Raw genomic sequence first — 25446 nt, forward strand, 5'->3', positions numbered from 1 at the left:
TCGTTCATTGCGTGTTCATGTTGGTTGACTGTGTTTAGTTATTTGCTTATATGATTGATTGATTTGTTGATTGATTTACTTATTAATCTATATATTTTTACTACAACCCATAGTAAGCTTTCAAGGCCTGTCTAGCCCGTTGTTGGATTTATGATTAAGTCAGGCATCTCCTGTTAGGCATGTGAACTGAAAACCAGGAACTCATAGCATTAGTACACACACACACACACACACACACACACACACACACACACACATAAAGAAGAAAAATTTTAATTTTGTTCAATTAACAAAATTATTACTGTTTCATAAAAAGAAAGGGGTGTGTGTGTGTGTGTGTGTGTGTGTGTGTGTGTGTGTGCATGCGTGCGTGTAAATCTCTGCCTTCAGGTAATGGGGAAAATAACTTTCTTTTGTGTTTGGCCCGAGAAAAGTGTTTTGCCATCGATTTGCACTGAAAAATGAAAGCTTTAATTTCGTTTGGTTTGCCGTGAAAAGTGCTGTGTTACCGATTTTCCATTGAGGGAAAAGCAAGTATCAATTCGGTTTCAGGAGCGGAAAGTGGGATGTTGTGGATTTCTGTTGAGGACATCTATATGCTTTCGTTCCATATGTTAGAAACGGGGTGGTTTTGTTTTTTTGTTTTTTTTCTTCTTCTTCTCTTTTTTCTTTCTCTCTTTTCTTTCTTTTTAATTTCTTTTTAATACAAATTTTAATGGCTATTTACGACCCATACTTACTGCCAAAAAACAACAACAACAACAAAACAAACAACTTCTTTTGAATTTCAGAACTAGTTAAACAATTGAATGCTTTCGAGTTTGAACGTAAAACCGATTTTTGAGGGTTCAGGTAACGATGACAATATTTATTTGGACCTTTCGGAAGCGATTCGTGTAAACACGGGCCAGTGGTCAGTTTCGGGGCCTACTTGTTCCGGTTTGGTAGAGAGACAAGGAAGAAAGGGAAAGATAAAAATAGATTTTTTTTTAAAGTAATAATTTTTTTTAAGTAATAAAAAAAAAATTAAGTGGGTGGGGGAGGGAGGGGGGGGGAGGGGAAGATGATGAAGAAAAGAAACAATACCACCGCAGCAATTGTAAACAGACGGTTGGGCAAAAGACACAGGTGCTCATCACACAAAACAAGCCGGGTCTGATGCTGATGCTAATCGCTTTGCGAGCTGATATTCTTCACACAGACTTCACAGAACGTCTAGGACTGCTTCATAAAACTTTTTTCACAGCAGGTGCGTTTCCATGAAGCACGAGGCCCCCCGTGTCAAAGCAATCGACAGATGATTGAATTGATGCGCGACGCGCAGGGTTTATCACTGGCCTCTCCCTGAACACACGAACAACTGTTTCACTTTCAGGCACGTGTGCATCTTGAACAGCTTGTTAAAAAATGCGTTTGAAAAATTGATGTTTCAGCCAAAACGTTGACAGTTATTCTGAGGTTTATAAACAATAGTTGTGGTTTTTCATCGTTAACACACACACACACACACACACACACACACACACACACACAAAGGAAGCGCATGTGCAATAAAAAAATAAAAATATAAAAAAGACTTGTAGTTATGAGTGAGGCTCTTTACATATGTAAAAGTCTGCCGAAAATTCAGCATCATTTGACCGTGCATTCCAGAAGAACACCGTGCAAGAACCCAGTTGTGCACAACCTGTTGTGAACCATGTATAACAATTTAATGGATCTGTGCTGATTTGCCGGTACGCGGTCGTCTGGTGGGTGATCTGTTCAGGGTGTGGCAGGGCCGGGCCAGTAAGAACAGTGATAGTTGTCGTCTGCTTTATATCTTCAACCTTTATTTAATCTATTTAATTATTTCTATTTATTTAGTTTTTGTTATTTATTTATTTATTTATGTCTGAGTGATGATAAAGATTAAGTCTTCTTTTACTTATTTCCGAGTGATGTAACGATTACGTTTTTCATTTATTTCATTTTATTTTTCTTATTATTTATTTGTTTGTTCACTTATTTATTTAGTTAGTTGGGGGAGTTTTTTCTCCTTCTTCTGGGGTATGATTATGTCTTGACCAGGCTGATAAGTCACCCGAGGTGCAACTGTTTCCTGGTTGGACGGCATGTCATTGCGCTTCCTTCACACCGTCCACCATGTACTGCTCCATGCATGCCCTTGTGCAGTTACATAGTTCATTCTCTTATCTCTCATGTACATTCATACACACCACATGCATCTCTCTGTCTCTGTCTCTGTCTCTCTCTCTCTATATATATATATATATGTGTGTGTGTGTGTGTGTGTGTGTGTGTGTCTCCCTCCCTCCCCCCTCCCCCCACCCTTCCCCTCTCTCTATCTCTCTCTCTCGTGCATACAAATGGGATGTAAACATACTGCACACACACATCAATCCACCCACCACCCACATACACGCAGTGATATTTACACATTTACGTTATAACACTATCATATCTCCTTCTGTGTTATACACATAGGTACTAAAACGCATACATAGGAAGTAAATTCGCAGCGCTCCTGAACATACAGTACAATGGGGATTCCCGGTGGGGAGAGAGCAGATACTGAGAGAGGGAGTGACAATGGGATATATATATATATATATATATATATATATGTGTGTGTGTGTGTGTGTGAATTAATGCACATCGGCCTTGGGCCACAATACATGAGAAAGCGTGGGTCGGTGGGGGGGTGGGGGGGATGCATTAAATAGCATTGTGTTATCTATAGCAACTATCCAAAAATAGACGCAACATCATAACGAATGCATATTGTATGGAAACTGTTTATATACAGTACTTCACCAAGCTGGATCACTGACTACAAATTAACATCTTCCTTCTATTGATAGCATGGAATATATATCTTGATAAATTTTGTCTATGGTTGATATTTACTGCTCTAAGCAACACATACAAGGTACGTTTAGTACATTGTTATTGAGTGGGAGAATGTTGAATCTTGTCTGTATAATGGCAACCCGGAAGAGAGAGAGTGAGAGAGATTGTTGAGAAGGAATGACACATAGAGGATTGGGGGGGGGGGGGAGAGATACAGAGGGAGGGAGAGATAAGATAGAGGGGGTGTGAGAGAGAGGGGTAGTGAGAACTATGGAGAGAGAGAGTGAGAAGAGAGTGAGATGGAGAGAGAGGGAGGAGGGGGGGGGGAGAGAGAAAGGTAAGAGACAGACAGACGGAGCGCGCGACTAAGCGTACACATGACAGTGTATGTAATCTACTATCAAGAACTTAACACATCTTTCAAGTTCAAATTCCGGGTATTCAGTTCTTCCCGCCGAGCACTGAGCACACAGGCAGACAGACAGAGTAAGCAGCCCATCAAAACGCTAATCGATAAAATCGTAATCACCCACCGCTTGCGTGAAGCCACCAGTATTTCTGGAAAGCGTGCTTGCCTCTTTTTTTTTCGCTTTTTTTCCCCCCTTTTCTTTTCTTTTTTCTCTTTTTTTGCTTTTGTTTTGTGTGTACGTGCGTGCGTTTGTGCGTGCGTGCAATATTATCACTATCAATATCATAACCATCTCCATTGTACAATTAACGACGTTTGCTTTGGGATGGAGGCATAATAGAGGTGTATTGTGTTCCAAGCTAATATCAAGTTACTTATTCGAGTGGCCCAAAATCGAGCACTTTCGTAATAATCACGAGGGCTATGATGGTGGCAATAATAACGATATCATCATTCTAAACATAATAATTATTGCCGTACGATTTTAACAACACATTTACGTTAATGATAGCGATGATGATGGTGGTGGTGATGGTGATGATGACATCATTATCAACATCATCATCACTGTACAATTACCAGTGCTGCTTCGTCACTATGAGGTACATGTGGGGACAGGTACTTACAAGAGGTGTAAAGTATGGACCCATTAATATCTGTCACTACGGGGATTCCTTGTCTTGGTTACATGGTGGGACAATCGATATTTAAAAAAAAAAATAATAATAACACTAATAATAGAATTAAAAAGTCAATGCCGTTATTCGAATTACCTGTCGTGGGACGGTGTATGCGCGCGCGTTTTTCCCCAACATGAAAAGTGTGTGTGTGTGTGTGTGTGTGTGCGCGCGCGCGCGCGCGTTACGTAATCTCCTGGAAAGAATGTGAAGAAGTAAAAGAAGAAGAACGACAGCAACAAAAACGACGACGAGGAAGAATAAAAACCACAACCATCGCAAAAGCAAAGACGACGACACATAACGTTCACGTAACACCCGTTGGCACTGCGAACGAATGTGAGCAGTGTGGTCATCCCCCCCCCTCCCCCCCCCCACACACACAAACACTTCTTTTGCATGACCAACATGAATCAGTTTGCTGATGGCTCGGTCCTGACCAATGCATGCCAGAGAGAGAGAACGAACGAACGAATTTTATTGCCATTAAGCTGTTAAGCCCATTCAGCAATGCGACACGACACACAGTAATCGCGATGCGAAGTCACAGACATGGAGACCATGGCAATGTTTTGTTTTTTCAATGTACAATCACATGACACAATCGTTATAGTCAAAATCGAGATTGTCACTGACAAGCGATTCTGTTGACAAGGCGAGGCACAGAAGCGAACACATCAGTCCAGGTAGAACTGGATCAGGCCACGAAGAGTTTGCAAGTCTCGTTCTGCACGTGCTTGTGTGTCAGTGTGCTGTGTGTTGTGGATACGTTCTCCTTTTCTTATTTTGGATAGCTTGACACGTTCTTCCTCTAACATGTTCTTTTCGTCCTGTTTTATAAACCAGAAGGTACAGTCCACATCACTATTTGCGCTCATCGAATATTCAAGTGCAGTATCATCTGATTCACAAAATAGTACATCTGCACCATCATACCTATTGGAAACAACCCTTCGAAATGCTACATTTCTGTGTCTATCTCTGCACCATCATACCTATTGGAAACAACCCTTCGAAATGCTACATTTCTGTGTCTATCTCTGCACCATCATACCTATTGGAAACAACCCTTCGAAATGCTACATTTCTGTGTCTATCTCTCAAACGCCTTTGTGTCGATCTGTCAGTTAATGCCGCCACGTAAACTCTTCACAACGCCAACATCGAACCCGGCCACTTCACTGTCAAGTACTGACTCACTGTCATTGTACGCTGAAAAGACCCAGAGGTGTCGCAGTCCGATGGTGAAAGAATATTCATGTTGCCTGTCACCTGTGGCTCGTAGTTCTGGTCCGTGCACACCGTCAGTGTGTGTTGATACAAAGATAAATATTCTGTGAATGTTTTATGTCGTTTATGTAATGCAGCTGAAGAAAACGAAATCCATATTATGTTTTGTTATTCTGAGGGTTAAACTGATTGAACCCAAGTACTATCAAAATCCATGTCTTTCCAGACTGACTTTACTTACGGCATCTGGAAATGAAATGGACTTGGCTTATTTGTCTGCAAGGCACTGAGGATACTGAATATTTGTACAACTTGAGATGTATTCATGTGTTTCGAGTTATACTATTTTTGTTTACATTTGCTCAGAATGTACGCTCATAATTATTATAAATATTATACATATACGATTGTATAGTACCCCCTTCATACAGAAGCTGTTGTCTAATCTGAATAAAATATTCGCAGTCGCATTCTTTTTCTATCTCCTCTTTGTATTTACAACCCTTTACCTCAACTTCCCTTAATATTTCATTTCACTTTCCTTTGGAAACGTTTTTTGGAACGCATCACATGACAATACTTTCACACACGCGCGCGAGCGCGTGCACACACACACACACACACACACGCCAGAAAGAGATGCAGTTGAAGCGCAGTGCGGGTGGAATTTTCACGGACTGTCAATGTGGCACGTGACATTCGGATCCACTCAGTCTGACATCGATGGCACAAATCAGCGCAAAACGCACTGTGTGCGGACGCTGTTGTGAGTTTTTGTTTCCGAGTTCTTTTGCAGCAGCAAGAAGTAATTAATGACAACGACGCGTTTAAGTGAAGTATGTCAGCAATTTGTTCCGAGTTTTAGCGCAACCAGCAGCAATTAATGGTAACGACCAATCTAACCTGCGAAGTCTATCAATGCTGTTTTGTTGTTGTTTTTTTGTTGTTTGGTTTTTTTCCCTCTGTTCAGCGACTTTGTTGTGAGTGACGTCGACAGACTGTGTGCTCGTTCTAAAGCATCAATTTCCCCGCGCTGGTGGTGGTGGTGGGGTGGGGGGGATAAAAACGCGCGTGTGTGAATGGTTGATATATAAAAAAAAGGCGGCATTGTGACTGTGTGACCTTTGGAAAATAAAACGTTCGTTCGTTCGTTGGCTGGGCTGGCGAGCTCAAGAGAGCTGTCACTGGCTCGACTTCCTCGTGGGGAAAAATAGTATTAAAAATAATAATAATAATATAAGAAACAAACTTATCCTTGTGACAAGAATTGCAGCGAGGGAGATGCTGAGAGAGCAAGCGATATTTCGGAAGAGCGATGTGTTTGTGCGTGACCTGCATGGCTGTTAGGGAGTTTCGTTTTCAGGATTGTTGTGAAAACAATGCAACCAGCTAGCTGCATTTCGGTGTTGTATGGTGGGTCGTATTGTGCTATGTCTGTCTGTCTGTCTGTCTCTCTCTCAGCTGCGTGGGTCGTCTCGGCGTTGTACGGTGGGTCGTATTGTGCTCTCTCTCTCTCTCTCTCTATCCCTCTCAGCAGCGGAGATCGTATCGGTGTTGTACGGTGGGTCGTATTGTGCTCTGTCTCTCTCTCTATCCCTCTCAGCAGCAGAGATCGTATCGGTGTTGTATGGTCGGTCTATTATGCTCTGTCTCTCTCTCTCTATCAGCAGCGGAGATCGTATCGGTGTTGTATGGTCGGTCTCTCTCTCTCTCTCTCTCTCTCTCTCTCTCAGCAGCGGAGGTCGAATCGGTGTTGTATGGTCGGTCTGTTGTGCTCTCTCTCTCTCTCTCTCTCTCTCTCAGCAGCGAAGGTCGAATCGGTGTTGTATGGTCGGTCTATTGTGCTCTCTCTCTCTCTCTCTCTCAGCAGCGGAGGTCGAATCGGTGTTGTATGGTCGGTCTATTGTGCTCTCTCTCTCTCTCTCTCTCTCTCTCTCTCTCTCTCTCAGCAGCGAAGGTCGAATCGGTGTTGTATGGTCGGTCTCTCTCTCTCTCTCAGCAGCGGAGGTCGAATCGGTGTTGTATCGTGGGTTGCACTGTGGTCTGTCTGTCTATAAATAATTAATATAAACTCTATTGAGGGCCAGGACTGAATGAAAAAAAAAGAAAGAATGAACAAAACAAAACAAACAGCATCAGTGCTTATCAATTATCCTTGGAAATAATTTTGTATTGTCTTGTTTCCCTCTCTCCCTCCCTCCTCTCATCTTTCTTGTTTTCCATCTGAATCACATAACACACACACACACACAACACACACACAGGAACCAGTTTTGGCTCTTCTCAGCTGCACAAAATAATTCAATGCCTCATTAACAACAATGCATTTGCGCACTTCAACAAACAGTAAACTTCACCAAACATTTCATTTTTGACATTTTGTGAGAACCTGTTGCCAGTGACTGAGGCTTCCTGTTATATTTACACACACACACACACACACACACACACACACACAAAAAAAAAAAAAAAACACCATTAGAGAAATAACCACCCCCATAGCCCCCCAAACCAACAAAGAAACACCATAATAAACAAAAGAAGAAAAAAACTTTAAGAAAACTTGTTTTATGTTGACCACAAGTATCACAGAAGACCAAATATAAAGCAGTGCATTGCTGGTAAATGTCACAAGCCAAGGCTGCTTAAACTGGCATGTGAGACTCCCAAGACCACTTTCCGAAAATGCCAAGGATTCAGGTATTGATTTCAGAAAGGGAAAAAACAAGGTATGTTGAAATACAGCATATTAACTGCAGTAAAGGATTCAGATATATATATATAACAAAGGAATATACGTTGAAACAGCTGCAAGAAGATGACAATGATGATTGATTGTATTGGATCATATGCATTGCTGGTTCTTTCTTGCCACAACAACAAAAATACTGAAATCTGAGATGCTCAGAGAGAGTCTATCAACTGAATACAATGCCACCTTTTTTTCTTTTCTTCCCCCTTTTTTCTTACTCTAGTTATAGGTAATCAGAAGTGGAAATGCATGTGAAGCAATGACAAGAATTAATTTCCCTGTGTAAAATTCAGCTGTCAACATGGACAAGTTGTGTCTGTAGAGTGTGTGTAATATTGTTTTGAAGATGTTCACACACACACACTCAAACACACTCATACAAAGATATAGTTGCTTCAGAAAATCACCCCAAAATACTTCATTGATTAATGTAGAGCAATGTCATGTTCTTGATTTCTGAACATTGATAACGTGTTTTTTTCCAAAAAGGTTAAAACTCCCATAGTCTTTCTACAGGTATCTGTGCTGTGAATTCATATCTACAGTGCCACTATGCAGAGCAGAGAGAGAGAGAAGGAGAGAATTGTAAAGACAATGTGGAAAGCAGTATTTTGATTAAAATTTTAGAAGTGTTTGTGTGTGTGTGTGTGTGTATGTGCACGCATGTGTACTGTGTGTGTGTGTGTTTGTGTTAGGAATCCGAATAGCATTCATTCAATTCATATGTGCTTTAAAATCATAGCAATTGAAAAAAAGAAAAAGAGGTCCGTGTACTAAAAGAAAAAACAAAAACAAAACAGGTCCATGTGAAATCTTTGACTTCAAGAGTTACTCCAATTATAGCAGACTGGATAAGGGGGAAAAAAAACCCATAATTTAGAAAGTAAGGCATGACAGCAATTTCAAGAAAAGGCTGTGATTCTGTCTTAAATGTGGTTGTTGTTGTTTTTGTTATTGTTGTTTGTGTGTGTGTGTGTGTGATTCACTGTTTGTGATCAGCATTTGAACTGATGCCATATTGATTGTTTCTTGCCTGCACATACTTGGGAAAGATTCCAAGGAGTCATTATGACGTTATACACTGCTGATGTAGTCCCCTTCCCCCTCTCAGTCTCTCCAAACACACATACGCATGACCACATACACACATGCACACACATACATGTGCATGCACACACACACATACACATGACACATACAAATATACATACAGATAGCAGTAAACACACACACACACACACACACACACACAATTATCATCTTGGGAAAAATGAGGCTCTTCTGTTGAAGACTAAAATAACATCAAGACAAGCGCTTCAGATCAAAAGGTTTATTTCTGGCTGTGACTTCAAAATCAGTAACATTGCAGCTAGTTATATTCTTGATGCACATAGCACCACCCACGCTGACAATGAGAGAAAGAGACAGAAATAAAGAGAGAGAGGATATATTGTATTTGTGCATATTATCAAATATTATATCTAAGTCTTCTTTGCACATGTGTGCTCACACACACATAATCACAGTTTACACACACTCACACACACACACACACAGAGTACAGAAGTGCGTCCCCCCCCCCCCTCCCTTGATTAAAGAGCTGGAATTGTTCGCTTTTTGATTCGTGTTTAAATGCGATAAAAAAGCAACCAGCAACCAATACATGCCTCAGCTTATTCTGTGATGCTGGTTACCATTTTTCTATGTCAGCATTCTCATGACATTTCAGTCAGAATTTTAATTGGGTGGGGTATCTTTCTCTCTCTCTCTCTCTCTCTCTCTCTCCCAGCCCCTTCCTCACCCCCACCTCCCATCCCCTCTGAATCAGATCATGGCCTCATAGCCACATCATAAACCAGCTTTCTATTCATTTGTTGGTATTTCATTATAAATTGTACTTTTTTGGTAAGTTGATAGTATTGTAACATGATTTATTCCCTTGGCCTTTTATGAGGAGCTGTGATCTGATAAATAAACCATCTGCATTCACCTTCTGTCTGTCCGTCTGTCTGCTTCTTTACACCTCCATACCTATACCCCGTCTCAGCCGGCTCCATTCTTCCTCTGATACTCGACTTCTCAGGATACCTCATGTCAGAAGTAAGACCTATGGACACAGATCGTTTTCTTTTCAATCGCCAAAGACGTGGAACAAGCTCCCTGATAACCTCCGTCATTCTGATTCCCTCGCATCTTTTAAATCTCAACTCAAAACTCACCTTTTCCCTCAGCAATAGGTTCAATTGTGGCAGGTCCACTTCCTTTGCGTTAGCTGTGCTTGACTATGCGTGTATACGTATGTATGTGTACTCAAGTACATGCATGTATATGAATGTGTATTGTGTGCGCATGTGTTTATGTAAGTTTGTGCCTGCCTATGTGTGTTTATGTGTTAGGGTAGCTGTTAGATACACATGTATGTTAAAATGTATGTATGCAGAGTGTGTGTGTGTGTGTGTAGTCACATTTTTGTGTGTGTATGTAACATAGATGTAATGTTTCATATTAACAAAAGCATTTTTGTAAAGCACCTAGAGCAGATTTCTGGATAGTGTGCTATATAAGTATCCATTATTATTATTACTCTCTTCACTATCCCCCTCTCTTTCTCTTCCTCTCTTCTTCCTATTTCAATTTTCTCTCATTATTTTTTCTTGTATTTTTCTTTCTTAATTTTGTACCCCAGCACTGGGTGGAAAAAAGATTTCTGGTTATTTTTCTTATTTCAATACCCTGGAAAAATACAATTCTGCTTGTTCGTTCTTACTCTGTGTGTGTGTGTGTGTGTGTGTGTGTGTGAAGGCACACAGTTGTCTATCTCTCTGTCTCTCATTCTGTCTGTCTGTCTCACACAGACATATGTATCTGTCTCTTGCACACAGACATATGTCTGTCTATCTGTCTGTATGTTTGTCTGTCTGTCTCTCTTATCCACAGACATGTCTCTCTCTGTCTCTCTTTCTCACACAATCTTGCCAGGTTTATTTATAACTCATTAAAATTAAAAAGACATTGTTTCATCATTGGTTAAACAGAACAGAGCTTTCTTTGAGCATGCATATAGTAAGATTATATCCTTATGCAAATCTAGTCATACAAAATATGTAATTACCCCTTCAAGTGGGGCCATCAAGTCATACAAAATATGTAATCACCCCTTCAAATGGGGCCATGGCCTTATTGAATAAACTTTTGTTTCCTCCTCCCCCCCTCTCTCTTTCTATCTCACACACACACAAACATACAGTGTAGACTAGCTCCACTATCCACAGTCAGCACATGTCACTAGCGGACCACTTTGGTATGAATGCAGAGATAGTTTGAACAGCATCACTGGCAATGTGGGGGATGCGGGGAGTGGGGGTTGGGAGGGGGCAATAACCATCCCACCACTGTATGTCTGTGTCCCTGGATATGCACATAGATACATACATACCCATGATAGGGATCAAACAAATGGGGACAATGGGGGAGGGAGGCAGTGGGGGGGGGGGGGGTGCTGGGTGGGTGATGGAAGGCAAGTTTGCTCGCTGTCTTGCACTGTTGCAGCACTGCTTCTGACTCCAGTATTGTTTATTTTGTTTGTTTGTTTTGCTTTTCATAATTCTGATAAATGCGTGGTTCTGTCACTGTATCCACCAATTTATAGATCACTCAAAAAAAAAAAAAAAAAAAAAAAAACAACAAAAAAGCTATGCACAAACTGCTATGTCCAGCAAAGATGGAAAGGCTGTTAGAAATGTGATACTTCTGTCAACCTGACAGAGGCAATCAAAGGAAGTGTGATCCAAGAGGAGGGGGGTGGGGGGGGGGGGACGGGACAACAACCCCAAAACAAAACAACAAACAAAAAATATGGAAAGATTAAAAACATATCAGCAAAAGTTCATAATCTAAGAAAAAAATAATAAAAAGAAAGAAAGAGAATATTCACAAATAAACCATATAAAAAATTATAAAAAAAAAACTTAAATGAAAGAAAGAAAGAAAGAATAAAATTATGAAAGAATTTTTTTTAAATAGAAAAAAAGAAGAAGAAAAAATGGAGCTGCTGACAGAACAGATGTGGCATTATTATTTGCAGCTGCAACAACAACTGTTGCGCATTGTGATGTTGTTTTCTTTTAATACTGTCTATATCTGCTGTTTGTCATCTGTTCCAGGGTGTTATTGACCAGGTAGCTGATGACTCCATCCATCACCCAGCCCATCCACCCCCTGTTGGGTGCAAAATGCCAAGAGACGTTTTGCCACCCTGGGAGCTTCACATGACAGCCTGCTAGTGGCCCCAACGCCCAAGGCACCTACTTTTTTTTTTTCTTTTTTTTTTCCATCTGACAAAAAGTGCATCATCTATCATTGATCAGAACTGGCAGCCTATTGATAGCTGGCTCACTAGTCTTGAACGCTGATTGTTGACTTCACTCTATAGGTGTTCTTTGAAGTTGGTGGCATTCTTGAATGACTTTTCTCTTTTGTTTTTCTGTTTCTGTTTTTCTTTTTTTTTCTTTTCATCAGCACGAGTTTTTCAGTGATTATCTTCTTCAAACCGCTTTTTGTCAGTCTTGAAATTGGACAAGTGCACACGCTGACAGACCCCAACACATTACTGACTTCAAATGATGACAAGCCAGTCTGTTCGCTTTTGAGTGGAACAAATGTTCAGTTCTCATGATAGTTATGTTTACAACGAATTTCACCACAGATGAGACGCTGCAACAGATGCTGATTACTATTAACCATGCACACACACACATCAAGCTTCCACCATCGGCATCAGCACAGGAATAACACAAAATCTGGTGGTAAGAAAATGGATGAAACGCAAAAGTTGGCTTCTACAAAGGAGTTGATTACAGACTCCCATTGTAAAGAATAATATATGTGAAGCATAGTTTTTCGACAAAACAATGGATCGGCCATCCCAAGAAACTGTTCCAGTGAAAAAGGCCAGTTCAGAAAAGAGCCATAAAGAGCTTGGCAAGAATCAGTCTGAATCTGCTGTAAATATGGCTCTGAATGACAACACAATAGCTTTAGCCACAGAGAAATTGAAACCATTGATCAGAAGAGAGAGTGCATCTGGAGAAAGCAGTTCTTTGAGTCAGAACGAGGACTTCAAGGCTGCAAACGCTTCACCACCCAATGAATGGTCACCATCCTCTTCACCACCCAATGAAAGGTCACTGCCCTCTTCACCACCCAATGAAAGGTCACTGCCCTCTTCACCACCCAATGAAAGGTCACTGCCCTCTTCACCACCCAATGAAAGGTCACCATCCTCTTCACCACCCAGTGAGAGGTCACCACCGTCTTCACCATCCAGTGAGAAGGATGAGAACGAAGCGCAGAAGCAGACGCTGAAGCCGGCCCAGAAACATGAACTGAGCGCCTCAGCCCCCAATCTGCAACCTCCAGGCAGTGCAGGAAAGTTGCTCTCCCCTGACAGTGAGTACACACTGTGTGTGTGTGTGTGTGTGTGTGTGTGTGTGTGTGGCTTTGCAAGATAATTATGTTTGTTCTTGGCGTGAAGCTTTAGACTCAAATAACAAATGCTTGTTGTGCACAAATTACGAAGCAGACTTTAAACGAGAGAAATACATTATCAGTTGCCAGATGTTTACATATAACTATTGGTTAAATTTCGATGTAGCAACCATAGACTGATGATTGAAGTTGGATGACGATTTGGCATTCCCTGCGAAGAACGTCTTTGTAAAGACTAAAGAGTTAAAAAGGCAGAAACTGACATGGTGATGAACTTCACTTTATTATGAAATGCCCCAAATATGACGAAATCAGAAACATGTTTTATCTCAAAGAAATATGCATGCGTTCATTCCACATGCAATTATTGTGAACTGTTTTCTGGGAGCAAAAAATGACATGTTAAATCTTAAGTACATTTATGAAGTTAAGTAAAGTTGTGTTAGGTTGCGACTGTGGTCTCATAATTTCAGTATGAAATGATATCTCAGAGATCCCTTGTGCTTGTTGCATTGTTGATTATTTCTATGATTATCTTACGTTACACGTTGCTTTTACCTCCTCCATGCCTCAAAAAGGGTTACACTACTAACAGTATTGAAATATCTTTGAATCTGTGTGTGTGTGTGTGTGTGTGCTCAGAATAACGTGCCGTAGTATAGGATGCGGCAGATCGCGTAATTTTTTTTCTTACACTCAGCAGTGTTCAGTGAAAGGGAAACTAATCAGGCTGTCTTGAGGGATCAGTCTAGGAAAAACCGAGTTATTTCCCCTTGATCGTTAACCGCATGAAAGGCTTTTTTCTGGACTTTTCTAGACTGGGTGAAAGGTCGATCTTTTCATCACCAAAATGGCGGCCAAGACGAATGTACTCCCTGCGTGAGGCTGTCGAAATTGTGACAGGAGGAGGATCAGACATTGAACATGACCTCCTTGACACTGGTGATGAATTCTCTGATGATTTTTCTGATGATGATGACATTCAGTTAGTACCAGATGATGATTTTGAAAGTGACGACGAAACTTTGCTGACTGACCCCTACGACGCTGAGACAGAAATCGACAGTGACAACAGTGACGACCATACTGCAAGACAAGATGACTTGATGACTGCAGATATTGACGATGAGGAACATGAGTACTTGTATGAGTGGGTAAAAGACCTGACAAACTTCCCATTGGCTGCACCTTTCGCTGGGACCCCAGGACTCTCACTGACTTTCCAGACACGTCCACTCCTGTTGAGGTGAGTGTGTTTACAATTTGATACTTTGCTAATTTATTTCTTATGTAAATAATGTTGATTTTTACAATTTTTAATGAATAATTTGTATATATTAATGTAAAATTATCATTTTGTGTGTGTACACTTATTAAATTGTGTGGGTGTGTGTCTGTGCAATGGGTGTGTCAGTGTATTATGCATGGGCGTGTCTATGCATGTGTGCTATTTATACTGTCACTCCTGAATTATTATGCATGTGTATATGCTGTGTAATATTATGATGTTTATTTTGCATTTGTTTTTTTCTTTTCTTTTTTGCCCCCCCTTTTTTTTTTTTTTGCAATACATGCAAAAGCTTTTCTTTTTTTCTTATGACAGCATTGTCTGTTGCAGAAATTCAAAACACTTTGCACGCATGAGGAGGAGATCTGCCAGACACAGGAGCAGACATGGGGAGACTGAGGCCAGGGAGTCACTGGCCTGCTAACCATTCCACCCACCAAGGAGCAGCAGACCAGGAAAGCACAGAGAGGGTGCATGGTGTGTTACGCCAAACACAAAGCACAAGGAGCGTCAGGTCAAGAGGTGAAAAACGCACACAAAAATACCCACCACAAACGTGTGCAGTGTAAAGTGCCCCTCTGTGCTGTTCCATGCTTTGAGGTGTTCCACACAGTCAAGGACTACAGCAAATAATAATTTTGCTGCAGCAGAAATGTGTAAATAGTTGGGTTTTTTTCTTTTTTTCAAGTGATGGATTTGTATGGTTTTTCTTTTTCTCTTTCCAGTTTTGTGATCTTTTTTTTTTTTTTTCTAACAGTTTGATATGCAACATTTGACTTCAAACTGATTCATGAGAATCAGGGAACCTTACTGTGTGAGAAAATCATCTTATGCTGCCTTGTGGATTAGCTCATAGATATGGCATGCCTGGTGAGTAAACTATTACTATTTTTCTTTTTTTCTCTTTTTTTCAGTATTTAGTGACATAATTTTTTTTTTTTTTTTTAATTTAGCAGCATTTAATGAAAAAACTGTTTTAACGTGTTAAAAGAAGAGATGGTAAACTTTCTAGAGATATATAATTTGTATGTCTTTTTCTCTGTGTGAAAGTCTATTGAATTTTTCAAAATATGCCCATATTTGCCCATCACAGTAAAACTACATGCACTATTTAACTATGTCTCAATAGAGTTAATGTCTTGACTGAGCTGTTGACGTACAGTGTACATCATGAAATGTCGTTCACCAATGCTGTATTGATGCACGCCGTACGTTATATACAACATTCTATGTTTCGAGTCCTGCATTATAGAAAATACAGTCTGCTAACTATTAAATTAGCTCCCCTGAGAGCTCTTTATCTCCTGAGTTCCACAAGCCAAAAGTATTCACCTCATTGTTATATTTATGGCAAAAGTTTTGCAAGTTTGTATGAAGTTGTGTTTGCAAAGCCATGGCTGAACGCAGACAAACCCCAACACTTGCACAAATATTGGAAGAAATCTTTCACGATGCAAATAGTAGAGATGAAGATTGTGGACTGAATGAGACAGAACTGCATGAAGTCGCTGCCGAAGATGCCGATTTTGACATGGTGGGGGGTGGGAGGTGGGGTTGCTTGACGAAAATGAACACAGACAAGCTCAGCTGATTCAAGATGCAGGTGGGTGTTTGCGAGGTTTGTCAGTTTATTATTTGCTTTCTGTTTGTTGTAACAATGAATATAACTGCATTGTGTGTTTTGAATGTGTTAGCTGTGGTAAGTAGCTTCGTCAGTCACTGATCAGTGTGTGTGTGTGTGAGAGAAAGTCAGTTATGTGTGTAGTGTGTGTGACCAAAACAGCAGGAGGCATGGCTCGCTGTCATTGTTGGGGGGGGGGATGAGATGATGTTTTCAAAACTGAAATCAGAGAATGATATACAGAATTGTATGTCTAAATTACTTTGTAAATGCAACACTTGTAGAATGTGTGTGTGTGTGTGTGTGTGCTGTCATTTTATTATGTATGAGAAAGAGAATGAAGGGGATGTGGCATACCATGAACCAGTTTCTGTGTGTGTGTGTTTTGAGGGGTGGGGGTGGAGGCGTAGGTGTGTGTATGTTTGTATTTTAGCTTCTGAAAACAATAAGCAAGAAATTGGTACCATTTCATAACCTTTTTTATATGTAAAAAAACAACAACAAAAAACCCAACAAACTTAGTTTTTTGTGCAATGTGTTTCAGGTATGCAGCATGGTGATGTTCATGATGTTCATCCTGGACCATCTGGAGTTGACAACTTGCCACAAACCTGCAGTTGAAGACCAGCCGCAGCAAGACCAAATGGCAGCAATTCTGGTTTACAACAAAAACATGGGTGCCATGGACCATCATGACCAACAGCTGCATCCCTGCGATGCCACAAGCAAAACCCTGAAGTGGTACAAAATAGCTGTGTGTGCATTTTCTACAAATTGCCATGCTGAATGCACACATCCTGTCCTAAAAAGCAGGCAACAGCAGTACATTCCTGGACTTCCAGAAGGATGCAATTAGTGCCATGATTTTTTGGTGACCAAGACAGATACTGCTGAAGATGACCACACTATTCGTCTGTGTGGACGACACTTCAGTGGTGTCATCCCACCTATCCCACAGAAGACCCGGCTACAAAGGAGGTGCAGAGTCTGCTGGAAGAATGGGCGAAGAAAGGATGTAAGGTTCTACAGCCCAGACTGCCCCAGCAAACCAGTACTGTGTCTTGAAGACTGTTTCTGCAAGTACCACACACAGCGTTTTTACAGACGATAGATGCTGGGTGAGTACACCCTTTTCATCCTTTGTGTGGACTGTGTTGGAGTCTTATGGACCTGGACACTGTTGCTCAGCCTTGACAGTGTGTGTGGTTGATCACAACAGTCACAAGAAAGACTGGTTGATAACCTGGTTGATGTTGTAGCACCTACATGATGGAATGACCGTCCCATTTTTTATTTTTATTGCTTTTTATGGAATTTTTGTGTCAGATTGACTCATTATTTGAACATGTGAGTATTAAAAACAAAATCTTGGTTCATTTTCCTTTCATTCGATATATACTTTTATGCACTTATCTTCAGTACTTTTTTAAATATAAGCAAATTAAAATCATTCTTGTTTTTCTGAAAATTTTCTCAGCATAGGCTACAGCAAAACGTACTAGCAATGAAGGGGTTAAAATAATGCCAGACTGATCTCATTTCACCAAGGTTCAGCAGTTAGGGGATACGAAAATGTCAGTTAATACTGAAAGAAGAAGAAGAAGAAAAAAGAAGACCGACCTGCTCTGGTTTTTCACCGAATTTGTTGATCCTGGCGCGGTCTGTGGCGGAGTACATGACAAGGCTTTGAACAACAGCTGGGTGTCCCATTTTGCAGGCGATGTGCAGTGGTGTCTCAGCACACTGTTGGTATAATTATGGTTTGTGCCATGAGTATCGTGTTGTGTGTGGTTTTTGTGTGGATGTATATGAACATAAATAGTGTTTGAATGGATGTCTGTGCAGGGTTTGTGCATGTAAGTTTTTGTTTTAGTGTTTGAATGAACATTTATACATTGGTTTGTACATTGTACAGCGCAACTGAGCATTGTTTGACATGGAGAAACACTATATAAGTTATCATCACGATTATCACCAGGTAACCCTGTCTATAATCTGAACTAAATCCTGAAGCAGCAAAGCTGTTGGCATTGTTCAGTGCACATATATATATTTTAGTAAATGCATTTGGAACAGAAAATTAATTTTTTTAAAACCTCTCTTTTTAAAACTGAATCCAGAATATATATATATATATATATATATATTTGTATTTCTTTTTATCACAACAGCTTTCTCTGTGTGAAATTCGGGCTGATGTCCCCAGGGAGAGCATGTCGCTACACTACAGCGCCCCCCCCTCCCCCTTTTTTTTCCTGCATGCAGTTTTTTTGTTTTGTTTTGTTTTCCACCGAAGTGGATTTTTGTACAGAATTTTGCCTGGAACAACCCTTTTGTTGCTGTGGGTTCTTTTATGCCATGGGTTCTTTTACGTACGTTATGTGCATGTTGCACACGGGACTTTGATTTATCATCTCATCCGAATGGCTAGTGTCCAGACCACCACTCAAGGTCTAGTGGAGGGGGAGAAAATATCGGCAGCTGAGCTGTGATTCAAACCAGCGCGCTCAGATTCTCTTGCTTCCTAGGTGGATGCATTACCTCTAGGCCATCACTCCAGATATATATATATATATATGTGTGTGTGTGTGTGTGTGAGAGAGAGATCATCCAATTTTGTTTTCATGCATTCATACTCAGATAACTTTCCCCACTCCAGCCATCCCAAAATTAGCAACTTCTGACGTGTTAAAAAAATGTTAAAAGTCCCATAGCCTTTCATGGCCATCAGGGCAGCAAATTCTTATTGGCTATAATTCAGTGTCTAGGGCATGGAATAGGAAGGCAGGGCCAAATCTCTCCTTCCAATTTACCAAGTGGTGGTCAGACTTAAGTTTTCAGACAAAGATGGGCACATACAGCCGATAAGACATATGTCAGTTACCCGTTCACATCTGGTTGGAGTGAGAGAAAAAAAAAACCGGAGTGAAGTGCCTTTCACAAGGATACAACACCACGCTGAAACGGGGTCTTGAACCCTGATTACTGGTTAAAGCTGGATCAGAACTAACCCTTTCTGCCACAGCATCTCGTATTGTTAACTGTTGACTACCTAACTTAACCCCCGCCAAGATGCTTAACTGCAAATGCATGTCTGTGAGGGTCTTGGTTCAAATCCCAGACTTGCTCTTTCAAGCAAGTTTCACTGGAAAATCAAACTGGGCATCTAGTCATTTGGACAATGCGCTCAAGGCTTGACTAGCAAGTTGGGTTATGCTGCTGTCAGGCTTCTGCCTAACAGATGTGGTGTAGCCTATATGGATTTGTCTGAACACAGTGACTCCTCCTTGAGAAACTGAAACTGAAACATTGACTAACTGAATGCAAAATGACACTTCAAAATATATGTATATATGCATTTTTCTTTAAGTTGTTTTGTGGTTTAAATCATTGCAAGAAAAGGTGGCCAGCACTCACCCCTTTATCGGGAGAGTTGAGATAGAGGTCAAACAGGTACATGATCCTGCGGCTGCGAGATTCCTGCGTGTCATTGGAGTTGCTGTAGAGGAGTTTGGTGAAGTTGGGGTCCAGAACAGTCTCCATCACCATCCTGGCCGCTGCCGCCTGGTTGGCTTTGGCGGCGATGTGAAGAGCGTTGTGTCGCATCCCTTCCTACCCAGCCAAACAAATGGGACGTCATGTCTAGTTTCAGTTATGGTGTCATATATTATATAGTGATATACTGTACCATGTCAAACTCAAAAGCATCAGAAAACTGACTGACTTTGTGCTATCAGTGGTATTACACATGCATGTATGCTTGTGCTAACCATACTTTATCCAGGGCATGAAATATCTGCTCATGCAATTGTCCAGGACAACTAAACCACTGGGCCAATGAGTGTAAATGCTCTCTTCACTTGTCCGTTTGGCAGCAAGTTTGTGACAGTCAGTGAAAGGGTTACTGAGCAGCTAGCTTCAATGCAAACCGATCACACGTTCCTCTTTTTACCTCAAGACCTACATACTCCCTTCAAAGTTTTTTTTATTTTCTTGTTTTTCACACTTTCTGTATAATGAATCGTTTCTCCTGACTTTTTATTGCACTACCTGTAGTCACCATAATTGACCATCTCTTTACTTATGGAGAGCAAGTAGAAGAAATGGAGACAAGCAGATTTTTTTCAATCCCCTTGGCCCCAGGACAAAAAAAAAAAAATTAAATAAAAAAAAAATCTAGGAATTTCTTGCCCTGACTAATTGGCCATCACCATCTTACATACATGTAGAATGACGTCGTGTCTGCTCCTGTGATGAAGTACAACTTAACATTATCCAGAAATTCTAGCCCTGACTTAACTCTTTGGCCACCAATTTTCCTGTGTGAAAAACACTCCCCAGCAGCAAATATTCTGGACTCAATGGTTTTGGTCACACACTTTGGTTGCGTCAAAACAACACAGTTCACTTCAAACATGGGGGTAGGTCTGTCTGTCAATTTCCTGTTGTGCAGTAAAGTTGGCTGCAGCTGTCAAGCTTTGTTACAGTGTGAAAAATGGTCCATTTAACATGACCCTTCAATGTCAACCAAAGTGGCCTACAGCGGTGAACTGTCCAGTCAACTTAAGTCACCTATGGCAGTGAAAGAGTTAATCTGTCACCACCATGTTACATACATGCAGAATGACAGGTGTGTCTGCCCCTGTGATGAGGTAGCGGGGGTTGTTCCACACAGTTGTCTTCACCGTGGCCACATCCCCCTTCTCCAGCATTCTCCGGAGCTGCACCAGTTCCTGGTTCTTGGGACCCTTGAAAGCCAACTTCTCAGCCTCTGCCACTGGGTTGGGAGTGCTGCTCCCTCCTTCCACCTGAAAGTGCACAAAAAATGATAAATCTAAATTCATGTGAAACTTACGCAGACTTTGTTTTTGTGATATATGTATGTCTTGATTACCAGTGCCAACTGGTTTGAGTGAACAAAGGGAAGAGGACAGATTTGTACATTAACCAAGCAGTGCTTGTTCTGTAAGACAGATGTGGAATTGCTTTTCTGAGTTCATTTATTCTTATACATGTTTTCTCAGTTCAAGTCATACCCATCTAGATTTCTGGTTCTGGTCCAAGCACACCACAGAAGTGGTGAAGGGAAAGAAATCATCTTGTTAGCAGATGATTCTAGCGTCAGACTAAGTCCCCACACAGGATTTTCACTGGAGCCCACTCAATGAAAAAACCAGTGCATCTATTTCTATTTTCAAAGCATCGGGAGTTGTGTATAAAATGCATTACAAGAAGCCCTAATCTTGCATACTATGACAAAGCTGTAACTATTAATTTACCTTGGATTCAGAGCCTTGTCCTTGATCATCTGACTGCTGACATTGTGTCATAAATCGCTTGACGTCAGCACTGTTCGGGAAGACCTTCAGCCTGGACCCGGCATTTTTCTTCATGAAGGCCAGGGCTTCCTGCTTCTCAGTGAACACCCTCTGCTCTGAATAACCAAAAGCACGAAAATTTATACACTCTATACTTTGATTCTGACTTCATTCTTTTTGCCATGACTAATCTATAAAACACATCTGATCCAGTTGAATGAACTTGAAGCACACATACAAACTTCTGTTAAGTTAAATGTATTTGTTCTGAATGACATAAACTGCGCTGTCTTCGTAACTTATGAAATCTCCTTACTGACGTAGAATGAAATCTGAATGACTGTGAAGATAGGTTGAATACGTTGATTTAAACGAAATTTAATACAAGTCCAAGTAAAACATTAAATTTTGTACAAAGGCACAAAACTTCAAACCGCTGCCATGGACTAACAAAAAGGTGACTAAAACTATTACAAAAAAAAAAGTAAAAGGGTACAAACCCACTTCTTAACCAGTTTACCTGCCACAGTATTAGAATCATCCAGGGCCGATGAAGAACAGCAGTCGACTTGAATTACAACATAGTACATAGATGCTTCTTTTTCCCCAGTGCTCTTCGCTGTCCCTTTTCTTCCTGTTGCGGGACTGTCTTGCTCAGAAATGGCAGCAGTGGTGTCAGTTGTTGAGCTTCTGTCTCCCTTCCTGTCAGGACACTGGCTGTTTTGGTCCTCCTCCCCTTCAGGGCATTGTGCTCTGTGCAACTTGTGAGCCAGCCTGGACAGGAAGACAGGGCGTGTGGTGGGGGTGACTGGCCCCACTCTCTCCCCAAGCTTCAGCAGCTCAGCTCGCAGCTGTACGTTGTCCAAGCTGCTCAGCTTGTCCAATATGTTCTCCATGGGTGTTTTGGAAATATCTGCACACACAAAGGCATTGAAATGACTGAAAAGAAACTTGGACATCTTTGCAGTAAAAATAAAACACAGCTATTTTAGTAATTTATAACTTCACTCTCGAAATGTAACTCAGTATGGAAAAACGGGTGCTTTTTTGTTTTTGAATACAATACAAAATGATTGAAAATTAATTTGATACTGCAAACAGATTACGCTTACAGTAGTAGCAGTGAAGTTATTTCATGTGTTCTTAATCTTAACCTGATTAAGGAGTTCCTATAACTCTGTTATAAATTGACTTTGATTGACCTGTCAACGTGTCAGGAGATTATTTATTACTTTTCATTTGATGGTCACATGGTGTATCACTGTTGCCAAAGAAAAGACCACAACGCCCCCACCCCCCACCTAGAAAACGTATATATATATATATGGGTCAGTCTCCCAAAATGTGTACCATTAGGGCGGTGTTCATTAAAATGTATACATTATTCACACCTTTGTTTTTATTTAATACACAGTTACTTAAATTTTACAAAACATGCATTGAATAAATGCTATGAACAACAAAAACACTGTAGACCTTCAATTTGGGTGAAAAAAGGTGAGATGCGAGTGAATTCAACGATATCTTGCTGCCATTTTGTTACATGAAGTTCTGCATCAGTTTGTTTTTGTGAATGATGAATAAAAATGGCAAATTTAATTAACCAAATACTATCACTTGAAATTGTTGTGTTGAAAGTAAAAGTCTATGTACATATGTTATTTAAAGCACGCAGCCATTAGAAAATAATTAACCTTAACAATTCACATTGTGGTTGTAACCCAAGGAGTCAACACATCAGTTGTCAAAATTTCCATCTGGATAAATACAAACATATGCAAAAGACTTGACTGATTTCTTTGTTGGTTTTTTTTGTTGTTGTTGTTTTTTAATGAACAAATATTGAGAATACAAGACATTGCAACACATAACATCAAGAGTGCACAGATACCATGATCACATGGATAACATCAGTTACAAAACAAACCTTACATAATCATCTACTAATATCAATATGTTTTGTTAAGCATCCTGTGGAATTAAAGTTACAAGTGAAAGTGTATGTTTTTGTTTCTAACTGGCTGAATGTTGCTGTGTACTACAGCTACAAGTAAATGCACATATATTCATTATCATACAAATCAAATAGTACTATGTGTTGGATTGCAAAGAGATGGACTATACTATTGTGTTCCCACTCACTAAATATCAACTGATTACTTAAGTAATCAAGGGCATTTATATAACTGCCATTAGAAACAGAATTGCTCATATTTCCCAAGAGTGGAGGGCAAATATTTTTCTAACCTGAATCTTATTTTCAAATAGTTAATAAAATGGTCTAGTGTAGGTGTTGTTCCTTGTACATTACACTTATGGATGAAGAATTTTGCAGTTAATATTATGAAGTCTAAGCTTTTATCTGTCTTTACATTTTTTGTACAACCAAACAAAATGAGATGTTCTCCTAATGTTGATCTTGCACAGTGGCAACATCTGTTGTGCAGCAAGGATACAAAATCCATCCAAAACTGTCGTACAGTCTGACAGACCCAAAAGAGGTGCTGGATTGTTTGTATTCCTGGACTGCAAAAATTACAAAATGGGGAGTTGGCATGCTTACATATATATGAAGGAATTTTTGAGTTGGTAGAAATCTTATAGAATACGATGAAGTAACATGAACTAAAACCATCTTAGTTGTTTGTCTGTTGTTGTTTTGATAGGGTGGAGAAAGAGGTTTTTCCACTCAAGTTCCGTGTATAAGGTATTCCATTTTCTCACAGCTGTGGGAATGATATCAGATTTAAGTAATATGGACTTTACTGCCTGTTTACCCTTTCGGATATGACACCATGCTGTATTTTCTTGATCACCCCCATTCTCTGTATTGTGCATGTAAATAAATCTTTCTTGGTATTTTCTGATTGCTCTAATAATGCCAGTAACTGTTATTGTTAAGAAGTTTGCCCTTGTGACAGTAGCATATTTTTGTTTAAACTCATCAAAAGAAAGATGATTTCCATTTCCATCCATCAAATGGAAGATGTTAGTTATCCCTGCATCAATCCATTCCTTCATATAAACTACTTTGTTGTCTCTTGTAATGTTAGCATTATAATGTATCTTTTCAGATAAAAATTCTTTCCAGTCCTCAGGTTTACATTTTGAACAGTGACTTGGCTGATTTCATACAGACAGAAATTTATGACACAAACATATAGTCTTTTATTGGTTCTAAAAACAAATATGCTGTTAACTAAAGTGTTTTGAACAGTGTGATTGTTAAGTTAGTGTCAACAACTTGAGTTACAACCAAGATTTCTCTTAGACTGTAATATAGTATATTTCAATCATACATAGGGTTTTCAAAGCTTCAAAGAGCTTCATGTTTGCGGAAGAGCATGACCTGCAGCCCTTGTCTTTGTATCAATGCTTGTGATTAGCTGAAAAAAGTGTGCTAGCTGTTAAATGTGATGGTGCCCTGCCCAGCGTTGAAGAGTTAGTTACAACCAATGTCGGCTATCTTGCACAAGAGCTGATCGCAGTTACCAGCAATACACAGCAAGTCTGAATGTTGTAAGCAGGTAAGTGGCCACTTCAAGTGTTTGATTATATTCTTAATATATTCTTCTTGCTTAAAAGATGTTTTAACGAAAAATCCGAACCCAGAATTGCCTACTCAAAACCATGTGTGAGCAAAGTGGTAAGATCTTGAAATCAGCTATCTTGATATCTTGTATTGACCGTAGATCACTCTCATATTAACAAGATGTGTGATGAATGAAAACTGTTTTGTGATTAGTATGAAACTGACAGTGATTTGATGCCATTTATTGATGTAAATCAGTCTGTATTTCAGCTCGTGGTC

At 40.1% G+C, this 25446-nt stretch overlaps 2 protein-coding genes across 2 annotated transcripts in view; one reads left to right on the plus strand and one right to left on the minus strand.

The window, feature by feature from the left end:
* LOC143284097 (uncharacterized) overlaps nt 1–25446 on the minus strand; it is a 63349-nt gene that overhangs the window by 33783 nt on the left and 4120 nt on the right. Inside the window, exons 2-6 of the mRNA XM_076590741.1 lie at nt 22156–22548; nt 21597–21751; nt 20934–21125; nt 19735–19929; nt 17938–18060 (exon numbers count right to left, since the gene is read on the minus strand). Coding sequence (XP_076446856.1) covers nt 17938–18060; nt 19735–19929; nt 20934–21125; nt 21597–21751; nt 22156–22531 — 1041 coding nt within the window. The 5' untranslated portion in view covers nt 22532–22548. The remainder of the gene's footprint in view (nt 1–17937; nt 18061–19734; nt 19930–20933; nt 21126–21596; nt 21752–22155; nt 22549–25446) is intronic.
* The window catches only part of LOC143284099 (phosphatidylinositol 3,4,5-trisphosphate 3-phosphatase TPTE2-like), a 76750-nt gene continuing 64447 nt past the window's right edge, over nt 13144–25446 (plus strand). Inside the window, exon 1 of the mRNA XM_076590743.1 lies at nt 13144–13369. The gene's annotated coding sequence lies outside the window, so the exon portion shown is untranslated. The remainder of the gene's footprint in view (nt 13370–25446) is intronic.

The sequence above is a fragment of the Babylonia areolata genome, chromosome 7, assembly GCF_041734735.1.
Source record: "Babylonia areolata isolate BAREFJ2019XMU chromosome 7, ASM4173473v1, whole genome shotgun sequence".
In the NCBI taxonomy this organism is placed as follows: Eukaryota; Metazoa; Mollusca; class Gastropoda; order Neogastropoda; family Buccinidae; genus Babylonia; species Babylonia areolata.